We start from the raw sequence: 16,708 nt of genomic DNA on the forward strand, positions 1-16,708 counted from the left end.
CAAAGGATTTTTCTTTACTGGAATAAAGAACTAATAAATATGAATGTCTGGGTGACAAGCTAATAATGGAGCTAAAAATATAAGTGGGATATAAATGAATTTTATTTTTTAAGACTCGGAGGGGGCCATGACTCCCCTCTGCTCCCTGGCTATCCCCCGTTGTTGAAACTGACCTGAGGTTCATTGGATCAAGACGAATTTACCCAGCCAGGGACATGACACATCTCTACTCAAGAGGAGATTTTCATGTGATTCCACACTCCTCCATGGTTAGGTGGGTTGGAAATAAGGACAGCATTAAAGTTTGCCAACCATATTTTTTATTTGGTTGGAGAGGTAGGAGGGATCGGTGACGTGAGGGAGCGTTGCCAAATTTAACTTGTTTCGCTTTATGTAATAAAATTTTGTATCCAATACAAATGGAGATTGTTATGGAGAGTTTATTTCTCTTTCTCTCACGCTTAATTAGGAGTGTCAACAGTATTCAAAAATCAAATTTTGAATTCTAGATTCAATATAATTGAATTGGATTCGGATAATTCAAATATCTAATTGATCAAATTCAGATATCCTATTTATGTCGAATAGTTAATTGGATTCAATTTCAAATATGACCTGATTCAATTCGATAAGTTTCTAAATTTGACTAATTATTTATTCTTATATATAATATATAAAATATTTAAATGTCTAATATAATATATATATATATATATAATAATTAAAATATATAAATAATTTATATATTTATATACTTTATATAAATAATCTATTTATTTTATATATTTATTAATTACTTAAAATAATTAATTAACTGAATTCGAATACCAAATTTTCTAATTGGATTTGAATTCGAATATTGCTTGATCCGATTTGAATTTGATCCGTTTACACCCATATGCCTAATTGATGACCAATCTACTTTGTCATTCAAGATTTATTTGCAAGTTTATATTTTATTATGGGTGACTATACCTACTTTTTCGTTCAAAATTTATTTGCAGATGTCTATTTTAGGGTTTTTATTTATTTGTACAGTTGTAATAGTGGCAAGAGGAAGTATCATCAACATTGAGAATTTGCATAAACACCCATGTGTCTCATAATCCACTCCAACCATGTGTTGAGAATATCTCCAGAAGATGTTTCTAATACACGCTGAAATGTAAACGTTGAAAATGCTGTGTGAGGGGTCAATCTGATCCAAAATTCAAGGAGCTCATTTTTGCTACAATTAATAGTGCTAAAACAGAAAATAGTGGCCTTGGATCTACTGCCCACCACTAAGTCACTTCATCTAATTCAATGTATCAAATCAAAGGTTTTGATTTAATTATTCGGAAAAGTACAGACAAGCCCAATACAGATTTCTTATTTTTAGGACAAAACTATAAACATTCAAAATATCAAAAACAACCGACCCATGATTTAGCATCAATTCGTAACTGTCATTCTCCTAACGCCTACGTGTTGTAGCAAATGTAGATTGAAATTGAAAGGAAAATGAATGTGATAGGTAACCCGATTGGAGTTGTTGGTGAGGGCAGTTAGTATTTAGTAGATAAATGCTTTTGGTTATTGTATAATTTGCACTATGATTATTCTCTCTCACAATCACGTTGCATGAATCTATAAAGATAGGTCCAATGCAGATTTTTGAATTCTACTATACAGTTATAAATATTCAAAATATCAAAAAACCCCCGCTTTATACACCATAACTCCAATACTGTCCATAAATTAACATCAATACCGAATTGACACTTGTCCCAACGGGCTGAACCGTCATTCCGAATTCCGAACTGGCACCTACCACTATTAGTTTATCCTTATTCGAGAAAAACTCAACGTGACAACCTCGTCAATCTGTTTGGTGTGGTTATCTTTCACTCTGTGCTCAAATCAAAATCATCCCCACTTATACTGAATTGCATTAATTCAAACAAGGCTTTTAACTCTTTGGTTTGTTTAATTAATGCTTGAAATTAGGACTGAGCATAAAAAGTGAAGATACTTCTGTAAATGCCACCTGGAAATAAATAAAGGGGTTCAGGTGATGAAAACGATGGAGAGTTGAACTGTAAATTTTCCAAAACCCAGGAGCATCTCCTCAACGCATAAAAGCCCACCAAAAGTCGAGCTTTTTTTGATGAGTCTATGCAAGAGATCGACGAGACGAGTGGGTCTGTGGGTGAGGTGATTGGTGAAGCACACAACAATGGCACTAGCAGAATTGGGTCTCGGTCCTCTCGGAGATAGCCTGGAGGAGCTCCGGTGGACATTCGAAAGCGGGAAGACACGAAGCATATCTTGGAGGAAAGCTCAGCTGCAAGCACTCCTCAATTTCCTGCGCGACAACGAAGAACAAATCTTGGAAGCTATCCACGAAGACGTCGGCAAGCACCGAGTCGAAGCTTTTCGTGATGAAGTAAGTCGATCTAACTAGAGAGCACAGACACGTAAAATTCTTTGTTTCAGTCTACCATTTCTGGATTTGTTTCAGTCGTTTTCTTGATGGTTCCATGCCTATTGCTAACCATGGAGCTTATTAATTACTTGAAAGCTCAACCATTCAATTGAAGGTGGCGGTTAGGACTTGAGAGATCATTCAAGATGATCAGCCCCATCATTCAATTCAGTTGTGCAGAAAACTCAGACAAATGGATACAAAGACAAATGGGCCAAGACTTGATACCCTCCACCTCCAATTTCGTCTTTAGATGTCCAGATTTACAACAGGCTATGCATTGGCTACCTCCACCTAATTATGAAAAATCAGGCCTCTCGAATTGTCGTGGATAGAAATCCAGGTGTGGGTAAAACAGTAATTGCCCCCTTTTGAGTTTTGAACCTGCGCGGGCAGAGCCCACATGATTTCTAGTCATGCCCGATAACCACTCCGGCACGCCCACCTGACGGTTCTTAAAGGGAATAGATAACTATGTAACGAGTTCTCAACAGGTTAGACTTGGATTAGGTTGGCTGAAGTACCCTTCGTTTCAGAATTCAGATTGGGCTTGAGCTGACCTCAACCCAACCAAACTGGCCCATTCTGTACCCTTATTCATCTTTTAATTTTGGCCCAGTTCACGGTGGGTCGTACTCTGGGGTCAAATTTTCACTTATCCATATATGGGGTGGAGTTCAGATCTGCGCCCCACAACGTAGTATAGCACAATCCCAGCCATGTATTGAGAATATCTTCCGATGATGACATTATCATTTCTATTATTATCATCGAAAGATATTCTCAATACATAACGGAGATATGCTGTGGGACGTTGTGGGGCACGCACAGATGTAAACTCTATGGGGTGTTATGCAGTACACAAGAGTGGCTAGTGCAGAAAACAGGTCAAATCTAGCGTATTTCCAACTTCAAATCAGCCCCCCCACAACATTGCCTTCCACAACATCCCACATCACATCTCCCACTGTGTACTAAGAACATCTCCCGATGATAATACCAGATACATGATAAGTGGGGGACTGATTTGATCTCTGTATTTCCATGATTATCTTTGAACAGGGAGCAGATAAAGGATGGATTTGAGTTGAACCAAGTTGAATATCTGGTTATTTGAGCTTGGATTCAATTTAAGTTGGAATTGGAGAATTTGAGATCTAAATTGACTCAGCTCAAAAGCTCATATATTCAAGTTCAGCTTAACTCTGTTCGAATTTGACTGTAGTCCAAATTTAATATAAAAATTAAAAAATATATTTTGATTTTACAAATAAAAATTATTTATTATATAAAAAATAAAAATATTATATAAAATATAATCTTGATTAAGCTCACAAGTCTCACAAGCCATCAATTTGAACAATAAACAAACCTATAAATTAGGCTCGAACTCAACCTGAAACTCAATATAAACCAATCCGAATCAAACATCATGAAATGCACAAGACTGCGATCCCATCTGATCTGGACCTTATACCCAAAACCTTAAAATAAGATTCCCAAAATTTGATTTCAGGTTGGGTTTGGACGGCCTTTAGTCCAGTTTGAAACCTTGCTCCTTCCTGCTGGCCATTAGTTAAACTGTTAAAGATATGCGCGTACATAGAGTACATACATGATTTATAATTACTTATATGTGCTCCTGCCTCCCGCCAACCAACAACAATTACCATCCTTTTTCTCCTAGAGGTGTTTGTGAAGCTGGTTGTTTTTTGTTCTCCTTTTCCTAATTGGATTGTTAATCTTGTAAATCTGGACTCTATGATTTCTGTTGTTTCTAAGGTTTTTAAAATTGGACTGAATAGGGAATTGTTCTGGGTCCGGTTTTCAGGTTGAATGGTCTGAATGAATGATTCAAAAAATAAATAAAAAAAAAACAAAAAACAATCTATCCGGGTTGATGATTCGACCGCTTAAGTCAATAATTCGCTAACCAAATCAATAGGTTTTAGCCAAAAAGCGATTTTGGGATAAAACATGACCGATTCCTGGTTTTCTTTGTCTTTGAGGTTAATATTTTAGTTTGCATGTACCTTTACCTTTTAGGTCGGAGTCCTAATAAAATCACTGACGCACAATTTGGATTGCTTGGAGAAATGGGTTGCACCAAAAAAGGTACGTTATTTTTTTTTCTGGTTATTCATTTATACATTTGTTTCATCACCATAAAAGACAAAAGTTATAACATACGGCAAAAAATGGTGGAAGAAGAAGTAAGAGAAACAGATACTTCTTACCTTATTTTCTATTAAACCCAGAAACAGCCTTATGATTAATGGATGGAACCTATAGCATTAATGTACATTGTGGCATTGTCAATGTACTTCTTTTGGTAAAATTCTGTTAATATAATTCTGCAACGGAAATTTTATATGAATTTGCAGACTAAACTACCTCTGGCTTTCTTCCCTGCAACTGCTGAATTGCTGCCCGAACCTCTTGGCCTTGTTATCATATTCTCCTCTTGGAACTTTCCCATGAGTGAGTTATGTTTTTGCTTTTCTTTTCTTTGTTACTATTTTGGCTAGCTTGATATCAATTTATTTTCTGTAGGCTCAGTTTGGAAGGAGTACAAATTTAATTTCTATTTCTGTATATATTTGCATTTGTACTCTTTCCAAACTGAGAAGTATATACAATGTGAGGGTGCATGACTTTGAGAAACCAATTGAGTTGTATTCTCTCTCTCTCCTTCTTATGGTTTTCGCTGAAAGGTATGGGTGGGCTTTGCTTATCCACACTTTAAGTCCAACAGGCTTTCGCGTGAGCAGGCATGTTAAAGAATAAAAACCTATCCAAGCCAATAACATCACCTAACAGCTTAAGTTTTTAAGTTGAATGATTCTTTGATATGGTATCAAAGCCAGTTTGACCAAGTCGTTTAGTGTTCGATCCACACCACCCCATTACAATGGGCTTTCGTGTGAGGGGGCATGCTAGAGAATAAAAACCTACTTAGGGACCTCATTTAACAGCTTAAGCTTTTAAGTTTAATGGTTCTTTGAGATTGTAATGGAGCCTGACTTTGAGATGTTTGGTTCTTTGAGATTGTATGGGTGGGCTTTGCTTATCCACACTTTAAGTCCAACAGGCTTTCGCGTGAGCAGGCATGTTAAAGAATAAAAACCTATCCAAGCCAATAACATCACCTAACAGCTTAAGTTTTTAAGTTGAATGATTCTTTGATATGGTATCAAAGCCAGTTTGACCAAGTCGTTTAGTTTTCGATCCACATCACCCCATTATAATTAATTAAATTTTAGCAAAAGGTATGGATGGGCGGGCCTATGCTTGTCTACACTTCGAACCCAATGGGCTTTCGTGTGAGGGGGTGTGTTAGAGAATAAAAACCTATTCAGAAACTTCATCTAACATCTTAAGCTTTTAAGTTAAATGGTCCTTTGAGATGGCATCGAACCTGTTTGACAAAGTGGTCTACTGTTTGATCTTCATCCCTCATTATAACTAATTAAATTTAAGAATAAGGTATGGTTGGGCCTGTATTTGTCCATGCTTTGAGCTTGATGATTTTTTGCATGAGGGGGCGTGTTATTCAAGGACCTTAAGCTTTTATTTTATGTCCCTAAATAGGTTTTTATTCTCTAACAATGGCAATAATCTCTAATTCCGGTTCTTTTGGTGTTCTAAATAACTGTTAATATTTGGCTACTGCTCTGGCTAATTACATTTATATGATCTCTCACATGTCCAGCTAATGAGATGTTTGGTTTCAGGCCTGGCATTGGAACCACTGATCGGAGCCATATCTGCAGGCAACACAGCAGTTATCAAACCTTCTGAAATTTCTCCTACATGCTCCTCTTTTCTTGCCACTGTCATTCCACGTTACCTGGACAATAAAGCAATTAAGGTTATTGAAGGTGGAGCAGCTATTGCAGCACAACTTTTAGAAGAGAAGTGGGACAAGATATTCTTCACTGGTAGTAATCAATACTTGACCATTTACATTCCACAACAACTAGAAATCCATAGGCTTTTTGTTTTGAAATTTGGATATAGCTAGAGAGACCCATACCCATTAAATCACATATCTTCTATCTTGTATAAGCTTATTGGATGGTCTTAAGTCTTAACCATGCAAAGTATCATATGGCATTTGCCTCCAACTTATGTTTTTGCTACTCCTATCTCTACATGTTATCAGGGAGTCCACGTGTAGGGCGTATCGTTATGTCTGCGGCTGCGAAGCATCTGACACCTGTAACTTTAGAGTTAGGTGGAAAATGCCCTGTTGTCTTAGACACCCGATTTAGCTCCTCAGAAATGGAGGTAATTGCTGTATTGCTATTCCTTTTACTGTTCTGGCACATTAAGATCTGGTATGGAGATCACCTTTGAGCAGAGATAGATAAATTACTAACATAAAGAAAGGTGAAATAGATCCAAATCAGTTATCATATTACATTCTTTTGATGTTAATAACCATTATATATAGATGGTGTCATTAGCTGTTTTGGTTGAGTTTTGTTCTGTTCCATTCACATAAGTTAGAGATGGATACCTGTATGGTCTATCCATATACTGCATCCATACCTGATGTAGGCTGGTGGGCATTAGATCATTTTCTGCAGATGGTACTCCATGTTCTAAACTAAATTTCTGAAGCAAATGTAACAGTAGTTGACATTTCATTTTGCATGGACAATGGCCTAAACCTTTCCTTTTCCTTTATTCTTTATTCTCTCTTTTTCTTAATTATGTTTTGATTAATTCAAGGTGGTTGTCAAAAGAATAGCATGGGGGAAATGGGGGCTCTGCAATGGCCAATCATGTATAGGAGTTGATTATGTCCTTGTAGAAGAAAAGTCTGCATTTACTCTGGTATTCTATAAATAACCTCATTTCTCCTTCCTTCTGACTTGATTTAAGATCTGGAAGTTAGTAACAATTTCACAATATGATATTATTCTTCGACTTCTTGCTCTTCACAGATTGGTTTATTAAAAAAAGCAATCAACAAATTCTATGGTAAAAACACAAAGGAATGCAACGACTATGTCAGGATTATCAATGAGCACCATTTTGAGAGATTGCATAAGCTTATAAGAGATCCAGAAGTTGCAAATTCAATAGTTCATGGTGGTTCAGTAGATAAAGAGAAATTGTAATTTCTATGGCCCTTCATATAACAGTACTCTTTCCAATCATGGATAAGGAAATGACAGTGGAATGCTATGCCTTCATACATAACTTTATGTTGGAAAAGAGATGGTTAGAATCATCCAGGCAGATCTAAGAGCCAGTTTGGTTTGTGGGGGAATAGGGGTCTGGACTCGGAATCGGAATGGAACGTTCTGATTCCAACTGTTTGGTTGGGCAGATTTGGAATCCCATTCCCATTTCTGCTGGAATGCCATTCCCCCATTTGAGGGAGTGAGCATTCTCTCCCCCTCCCTTGGGAATGAAACTCCATTCCAGATTAATTTCAATTCCCATTCTGATTCATGTCTGAACAAACAAACAGTGGGAATAAAACATTCTGATTCCAATTCCAACTGCAAACCAAATGGACCCTAACTTCACTAAGATCGACACATTGATCAGGATGGTCTACATCATTGTATATGAAATTCCTGTTTGGTATAGAGACACCCTAATAGTAAATTATATATTAGCAATACAGTGTCACATCCTTCCTCTTAGATTATATGATGAGTACTGGTCTTTTTCTTATCATCTTCTTTTCTCTTGTCAAGGTTCATTGAGCCAACAATTTTATTGAATCCTCCACTTGAATCTGAGATCATGACTGAGGAAATCTTTGGTCCATTTCTTCCAATAATCACGGTGAGAATTCTTTCACCGAGGTGTTTTCTGAATAATGCTGCAATTTCGTGCATGTATTGAAGACAACTCAACTATTCACACCATAATTGTCCTTTTGCAGTTGAAGAATATTCAACAGAGTGCTGGATTTATAAAATCCAGACCGAAGCCTCTCGCCCTATATGTCTTCACCAAAGATGAGACACTGAAGAAACTGATGATATCACAAACATCTTCGGGAAGCATAACTTTTAATGATGTTGCATTTCAAGTACTTCAGCACTTAAAATTCTTCTTGTGTTTGACATTTTATTTCACTTTGTTGTTACCCCCCCACCCACCCAAACACACATAAGGGTGTCAATGCACCAGTTTTGGATTGGATCCCGTCCAGTCCAAAATCAATTTAGATGGATTGGACGGACCAACAAGACATATTGGATTGGACCAATCTGATCCAAAATATTTATTAGATTGGACTGGACCTAGTCCATCCGTAATAAATTATATTGGATTGGGTAGAATTAAGCCAATATCTGGTCCATTGATATAAGATAAGAATATAGGTGTCAATGGAACAGGTTTGGTTTAAAACCAATCTAAATCAAAACAAATTTGAACAGATTGGATGGTCTAGACATTAAATTGGATCGGTCCAGAATGATCCAAAATATTCATTGGACTGGATTGGACCTAGTCCATTTATAATGGACTCACATTGGACTGGATCGGATTGGACCAAATCCAGTCCAATTGACACTCCTACCCACACACACATACACTTCTATATATTGTTTGGTGAACTAAAGCATTTTCCTTTTATATTTGTAGTTCTTATCAGACAGCTTACCATTTGGAGGTGTTGGTCAGAGTGGTATGGGAAGGTACCATGGGAAGTTCTCTTTTGATGAATTCACCCATGAAAAAGCAGTTCTTCGAAGAACCTTATTATTAGACCTGGAGCCAAGGTACCCTCCGTGGAATGATTTCAAGTTGAAATTCATCAGGTTGCTTTATAAATATGATTATTTTGGGTTGCTTCTCCTCCTGCTGGGGTTGAAGAGATAATAATCAGACCTTCTCTGTCAAAATTAGTAGGGACCCTTTGTGCAGTAAATAGATGCGCATGTATTATGTATGTACTTAATGTCAAGCGATTCTCAAAGAGTTGTAATAAGAATTTGTTGAATTGAGTATCAAGCAATTTCCATACTGGGTTTACATCATTAAATAATGACAGCTTGAACAATCATATAGACCTTGGATGATCAAAGTCCAAGGAAAAAAACCCATAGCTATTCAGTTCTGTTGATCTTCTTGAGCAACAGACTCTTTTCCATTCTCAGGAGATTGTATTTCTAACTTCAGTTTTAATGAATCTTACACATTTTTTTTAGTATGGGGTTTGGGACGGGGTTTGAAAACTGAAATAAGGATAGTAATTCCATTAAAGGCAAATTAAAGATAAGAATCCCTACAGAGTTAATCCTTAGCAGATGATGCCTTAGGGGAGTCCGAATTTTCTACCCAGGACAATTCTACCCACATTTACCCATATAACATCGCAATCACACATGGCAACATCTCATCCTCTTACATGTTATTATGCACGAGAAGATATTCTCAATACATGGAGTTAATAGAATTATTGTGGGTAGGAGATCCGGAGTCACGTTAGGGCATTTCACAGTGGGTAGCCTTCAGGACTAATCCTCATTGCTATGCAAAACTGTACTCTGATGTTGGTACTTTGCATAAATGATATGACCTACTCCCTCCTTCCAATGAAGAAAATATAGGATGTGGAAATACACGGTCCCCTTATGATTAATGTTATTATGCACATAATGTCTGATGTCTAAATTCTAAAATGCATAAAACCAGGCCAGGTTTGATGTAAATCTCCCAAGATTATAAGACCCTTCACCTTCCATCACTCCATATCTCAATATTAATTCAACGTGTGTCGTGATTAATTGATGGGTTCAGTTTAGTACTTCATTATAGTCCTGGTCAAGGTAGACCTGGCCCGAGCTGATAAACAAATGCGTAGGACCAGCTCTGAACCAGGCCCTACAGGGTCTGAATAGCAAAACCAGAACTGATTCAATTAGTAATTGGGACTATCAGGTGTATAACCTGTTAAGACCAGACTATAATTGACGTATTTAATTTGACAAGAAAACCACTCATTCGTTAAATTAACACATGGACATGATAATACACTCACAACAACCAAGATTCATCCTGATCCGGAAAGGCAGAAGCATAATGCATAACATAATTGGATTGGCTCTAGGGGTATCCATGGACCGATTTTTGGTTGGATCTCATGCAAATCAGAATCAATTTGGACGGGCCAATAAAACATATTGAATTGGATCAATCCAGAGTTAATGGTCCAAAATATTTATTAGATTAGATTGGACCTGGTCCATCCGTAATGAATTTATATTGTATTGAGTTGGATTGACGATCCATTGGTAAAAGATAAAAATACAGGCATAAATGGACCAAATTTGAGTTGGAACCAATCTAAACTAAAACAAATTTGAGTAGGTTGGACGGTCCAGACATTGAATTGGACTAGTCCAAAATATTTCAAAGTATTCATCAGATTGGATTAGACTTGGTCCATCTGTAATAAATTCATATTGGACCGGACCTGATTGGACCAAATTGATTCCAATTGACACCCCTAGTACCGGACACTGTTTGTTTCTGTCAAATGTAAGTAGCCCATTAACAACCCAACGGCTTATGTCTAACCATTTAAATTTTTAAAGTGAGTCCTAATTGGCTATGCGTAGGACTGTCAGCAGTTGAGTTGAAAAGTCTAAGAATCAAGCCTGATTAGTTATGTAACTTTATTGTATATGCAAAGGTGCCAACCAGCTGGTTGGTAAGCTCACCTGGGTTGGGGGGTTATGGGTTGGAGTTCACATCTGCACCCCACAAGGGGGCGTCCCACAGCACATTCCCGCCGTGTATTGGGAACATCTCCAGATGATAGTATCAGAAGCGATGATATCATCATTGGGAGATGTTCCTAATACATGGCGGGAATGTGTTGTGCGAGGTTGTGGGGTGCCCCCTTGTGGGGTGCAGATCTGAACTCTATGGGTTAGGGGATGGGCTACTCCCATTGTGTAGCCCTTCAGAACATATAAAAAAACATTATTTTATATGTATAAAAGCCTGATTAGTTGTTGCTTTTATGATACTGGTTGATTGGTTATCATTTTCTAGGTATCATTGCTTTTATCAGTAAGTCGAATTCTAAAGTTAAAAATTATAAATTTTTATGCCATTTATTTTTTGTTTATTTAAAAAATAAGAATAAATTACTTAAACCTCCTCTATGTTTTTTTAACTATTACTTTAACTTATTGTGTATAATGGATAGTAAAAAACTCCTTCCAATTTTTAGAGGATAATAGCACCCGTACCTTTTAGATTAATGTGAGTGGGGATGGCAATTTCCACTCTACTCAACGGGCACCTATGCATTCTCTCTCATGAAGTGCTTTTTTTTTTGAGAATGAATTTTAGGATGGGGATAGGTTTTGGGATTTTATAACCCATACATGTATGGATATGATATTAGGCTAAACACTACTCTCCCTGACCTGTAAATTAAATTTACTAAAACGCCCTTAATGCTTATAATATTTGAATTTGTTGTTATAAGGCATATGAAATTATGTATTATGTGTTGAATTTAATCATGTTTTGAATCTTATGTAAATAATAATTGATTGGTTTATGTGTTTTCTACATATAATTGGAAATTTTGATATTTGCTCATTTTATTGCTTATAAATAATAGGAAATAATAGGAGATTAGATGTTGTAGTGGACCAACCCACTCCACCCTCAAATGTGGAGAGGGTAGGGATCAAGGATGGGGTTTCATTTTCATGTATGGGGAGGGTTTGGATTCTAAAAATCCAACTCTTTATGGATTTTGGAGATGATAGAGTTGGACGGTTTGGGGAGGTTGGGAAGGTCTATAATCTACAAAACTTTCCCCGAATCCACCTTTGTGCCATCCCTAATTGGGATAGGCTCATATATCCATTACAATATTATAAATCAGGAAATGCATAAAATCATCAATTTTAGATCATAACATCATTGTTAGTCATATGCTCTAAACCAGTTTTCAAAAAATTGGACCAATTGAGCCATGATTCAAACCCCTAACCAGTTTGATCACACTAGGGGTGTAATCAAGCCGAATTGAGCAAAACTTATGTATGTTTTGTTTTCGGTGGCATTTGATAAATCTGAAAGTTAAAAAGATATTAATGGCATCTGAAATCTGAAAATAGATTTCCACTTTTAGAGGCTTTGAATAGAGAAGGTTGTTTGTGTTGGATCAAACCTTCAGCATCTAAAATTCCTTAATTTTACTATTTTACCCCTAGAACATACTATTTGGTAATTTTGAGTTCAATTTGTACTATTTCATAAAATATAATTTATTAAATTTAAAATAATATTGAAAAATATGAATAAATTATGATAAATTATAAAAAAATTATTAAAATAAGAATAAAATTATATATATATATTAAAAATAAATTATTAAAAGTTAAAATAATAATGACAATAGTAATAATGTCCATGAAGCAATGAAAAAAAATATTTAATAATTATCAAATTATTAAATTAAACCTATTAAACTATTTGATAATTAAAAATACAAATAATTAATGATTAATACAAATAAAAATTGTAAAAAATAATTTATTAAGATAAGAATATAATTGGAAATATGTATAAATTTATAAATTAAAAAATTATTAAGAATTAACATAATAATAAATTATTAAGAATAAAATTTGAACGCCACTATTGAGAGTTGCAGCGGCGGTGGTGGGAAGACAAAGGGGAGAGAGAGAGAGGGAGAGAGTGAGGGAACACGAATGCCGCTGCTGAAAGTTGTAGTGACGGTGATGGGAAGATAGGGGAGAGAGAGAGAGAGAGAGAGAGAGAGGGACGGAGGGAGGGAGGGAGAAGGAGAGGGAGAGGGAAACATTGCTGTTGAGAGTTGCAGCGGCGATGGCAGGAAGACAAGGGGGGGAGAGAGAGAGAGAGAGAGTGGGAAATTGAACGCCACTGCAACTCTTTGCAATGGCATTGGCGAGAATACAGGGGGGAGAGAGAGAGAGAGGGAAATACCACTGTTGAGAGTTTTAGCGGTGGTGGCTAGAAGACAAGGGGAGAGAGAGGGAGAGGGTAAGGGAAATCAAGGATGGGCAATTTTGCCTTTTAGTGTAGTCTAAAAAATTTCTGAGCACATTAGTAATTGGCCTGCCTCTTACAAACTCAGATCTAAAAATGCATTTCAGATCTGAAATTTCAAACTCAACCCAAACATAGGTGGCGTCTAAAAAGCAACATTTTTAGACTTTAGAGGTCTGAAAAGTGTTATCAAACGCCACCTTAGTTTGATTAAAATACTATAAGCTCGGGTTTAGATAGAAAGGTTGAAAATGAATATTTTTATATTGAGTAAATTACAAAGCCCCCCCCCCCTATACTATGGGGTCTGTGACAAAGGCCCTCCTGTACTTTGTTTTGCGACAAAGACCCCCTTGTACTATGACCATGAGACAAAGACCCCCTTGAGCGTTAAGTCAGATGACTAAATGCATTAAATTACCAAAATACCCCACTAAACTTTTTCTATTTTCTTTTTTTGCCCCTTTTTCTCTTAAAACCTATTTAGCCTATTGTTTTCCCTTTCTCTCTTCTTTTCCCTTCCCTCACCGTCCTCTCTCATTCTTTCTCTCTCCCAACTCTCCGCAATGAAAGGATGGAGGAAACCCACTTCTCATCTTCCCTTTCTTCTCTTCTCCATCTTCAATCTCGTCTCTATGGTCATTGTCGACGATGTTGCGATCATGGGAAACTACAATAATTGATAGTCCAACAACATATGCCTGTCCATATCTCCATCTTCTCCATCTTCAATCTTTTCCTCATCATCATTGTCGACTTCTTATGCTTCCATGGCAACCAGCAGAGGGAGAAAAAAAGGACAGAAGGACTTGTGGTTGACGGAACTAGAGACTCTCCTCCTACAGCACTTGCGGAGCCGCCTCTCCTGCAACACTTGCAGAGCCGAAGCCGGCATCACATCCTGACCTAAAGACCCCATCGCCGCTGCTAATCCTTCCTTTTCCATCCACGAGTCCTGCAATAACGGTAGCCACTGACCTGATCTCAGGGTCCTGTTTTCTCCACCACTTGACAAGGGTAGATTCATCAAAGAACATATCCTTGCTTAACTGCTTTTTTTTTGCAACTGAAACTAATTTCTCTAATTCCACTACCATGGGTTTCACTTCCCATCCACTTCTACTTCTGATTTTCTTCTCTAGTACTTATCTCCTTCGCTCGCTCTCGACTTTAGTCGTTTTTTTTAGAAAGCTCTCGACTTCAGTTCGACCATGGAAGATCCAAACAAACCAGTAACAGGCTACCCACAAGGCTACCACCAGGGGCAAGCTAGCTACAATTCCAACGACTACCCTCCGGTGCAGTCTAACTACTCTGTTGCATCCATCGCCACCGGCACATCCTACCCATACATCGCACCACCACCAGTAGCTTACTACAGCACCGATCCATACTATACCCCGATTACAACCAAGGGTGCACTACCCTCTTTCATCACTTCATCGCTACAATTATTGTCGTGTTCTTCATCATCGGCACCATCACTTTCATCGTGTGGCTCGTTCTCCGTCCTCATGTACCTGAGTTCCGAGTCGATTCGGTCTCCATTTCCTCTTTGAACATCAACAATTCTCAGGTCACCAGCAATTGGGATGTCAGCTTCACTGTCAAGAACCCTAACAAGAAGATGAGCGTTCACTCTACAATTTCACGATGGCGGAAGTTGCCTATCCGGATGCATTTGAGGATGGGTTGAAAGTTTTGAACTGGTTACGAAAGCAGGCAAATGGAGAGAGAGAGAGATCAGGATCTGAAGAAAGTAGTAATGGAGAGAGAGAGGTCGGGATTGAATTAAATGGTTCAATCCCGACGCTGTTAAGGGGAAGGGCAAGAAGAGAGATCGGGGGAGAGAGAAATGTGAAGGAACGGAAGGGTAGATGAACAATGTTTTTCTCGTCTAGTTATTACAAGGGTAGTATGGGGGTTAAAAAATATTGTAACAGCACTTTTGGATGGAAGGCTAACGGAAGGGCGTCTTTGTCTCACGGTCATAGTACAAGGGGGGGGGGGGGGTCTTTGTCTCAAAACAAAGTTCAGGGGGATCTTTGTAATTTACCCTTTTATATTTTATAATTATATATATTATATATAGTATATTCTTATACATACATGCATACCTACATACGTATATGTGTATTCTATATATATCTATCTATCTATATATATTAAAATTGGTCTGTCCATGTCAGTAGCCCTTTCCTTCCACCAAAGGTATTTATTTATTTTCTCCCTTTTTATATTTTTCTTATTTTCTTTTGGTTTTTTAATTCCACGTTATATTCTAAATCTAACCAATCAAATGCAAGAGACATTTGGTTTTCCCATATCTCTTGCCGAAGGCGGTGGAACTAGCCAATCAAATGTAGGAGAAAATTTTAGTTTTTCAATGTGTCTCGAAACATAAACCCTACACAAGGGAGAGAGAGAGAGAGAGAGAGTCATGCCTTCACGTAAATTCCCAAAGGCGGTGATCTCACCATAGAACTAGGTAACCATGGAGGAAGGTCTTGCAAATGCCACAGATTGTCATCTTGGGGGGCCATGGATGAGCTATTTGACACAACAAACAGAGGTAATCGGCCACATTTTTTTGTAGGTATGCATTTTCTTTTTCTTTATTTCTTTGACACACGGGCTCTATCACCACGCTCTCTCACTCTTTCTCTATATGATGCTTCTCTAACATTCTCTAGCATCCAATGGTGGGGCTCGACCCTAACTTTCTATCTCCCTGCCCCTGGTCACCAAGCACATGGGTTCTTCATAGAGCGACAACCTTCTTATTTGAAGACTACTCATAGTAGTTTCAGGTGTTGTCTATATTATTGCAGATGGGAAAGACAGCAACAGGATGCGATAGTTGGTTCACTGATATTGTTGAAGAAGAGAGAGCATAAGGTGATCAACGTACTCTAGGAGTTAGGGAAAAGCACCCTCTTTCTGTTGTTTGCCTCCACTACCATTATTAGCATTAATCGGGTAAACGTCCTCTATCTTCTCCCTTTCAACTTCTAAATATACATTCTGTGATCCAGTCTTGCATCTCCAAGGACTCGGATTATCTTCTCTCACTCATCCCAATCATCTTCGATTCTTGATGTCTCCATTATAGCTTCACATGTTGCATGCCTTGACACATAAACCAAAGAAGAGCAATATTCTAAAAGGAATGAAAAGTTGCAACAACAAGAAGAAAAGTAATAG

General features: G+C 37.4%; 1 protein-coding gene across 1 annotated transcript; it reads left to right on the forward strand.

Moving 5' to 3' along the window:
- Positions 1 to 2,074: 2,074 nt before the first annotated feature.
- Positions 2,075 to 9,466, forward strand: LOC104602015 (aldehyde dehydrogenase family 3 member F1-like). Its single transcript, XM_010265553.3, has 10 exons — positions 2,075 to 2,428; positions 4,514 to 4,582; positions 4,852 to 4,948; positions 6,202 to 6,408; positions 6,633 to 6,757; positions 7,205 to 7,309; positions 7,420 to 7,592; positions 8,185 to 8,275; positions 8,376 to 8,525; positions 9,086 to 9,466. Exons 1-10 carry the CDS (start codon positions 2,219 to 2,221, stop codon positions 9,320 to 9,322), a joined length of 1,464 nt encoding a protein of 487 aa, XP_010263855.1. The 5' UTR covers positions 2,075 to 2,218; the 3' UTR covers positions 9,323 to 9,466.
- The last annotated feature ends 7,242 nt before the right edge of the window (positions 9,467 to 16,708 follow it).

Source organism: Nelumbo nucifera, chromosome 6, assembly GCF_055504915.1.
Source record: "Nelumbo nucifera cultivar China Antique chromosome 6, China Antique-T2T, whole genome shotgun sequence".
Lineage (NCBI taxonomy): Eukaryota > Viridiplantae > Streptophyta > Magnoliopsida > Proteales > Nelumbonaceae > Nelumbo > Nelumbo nucifera.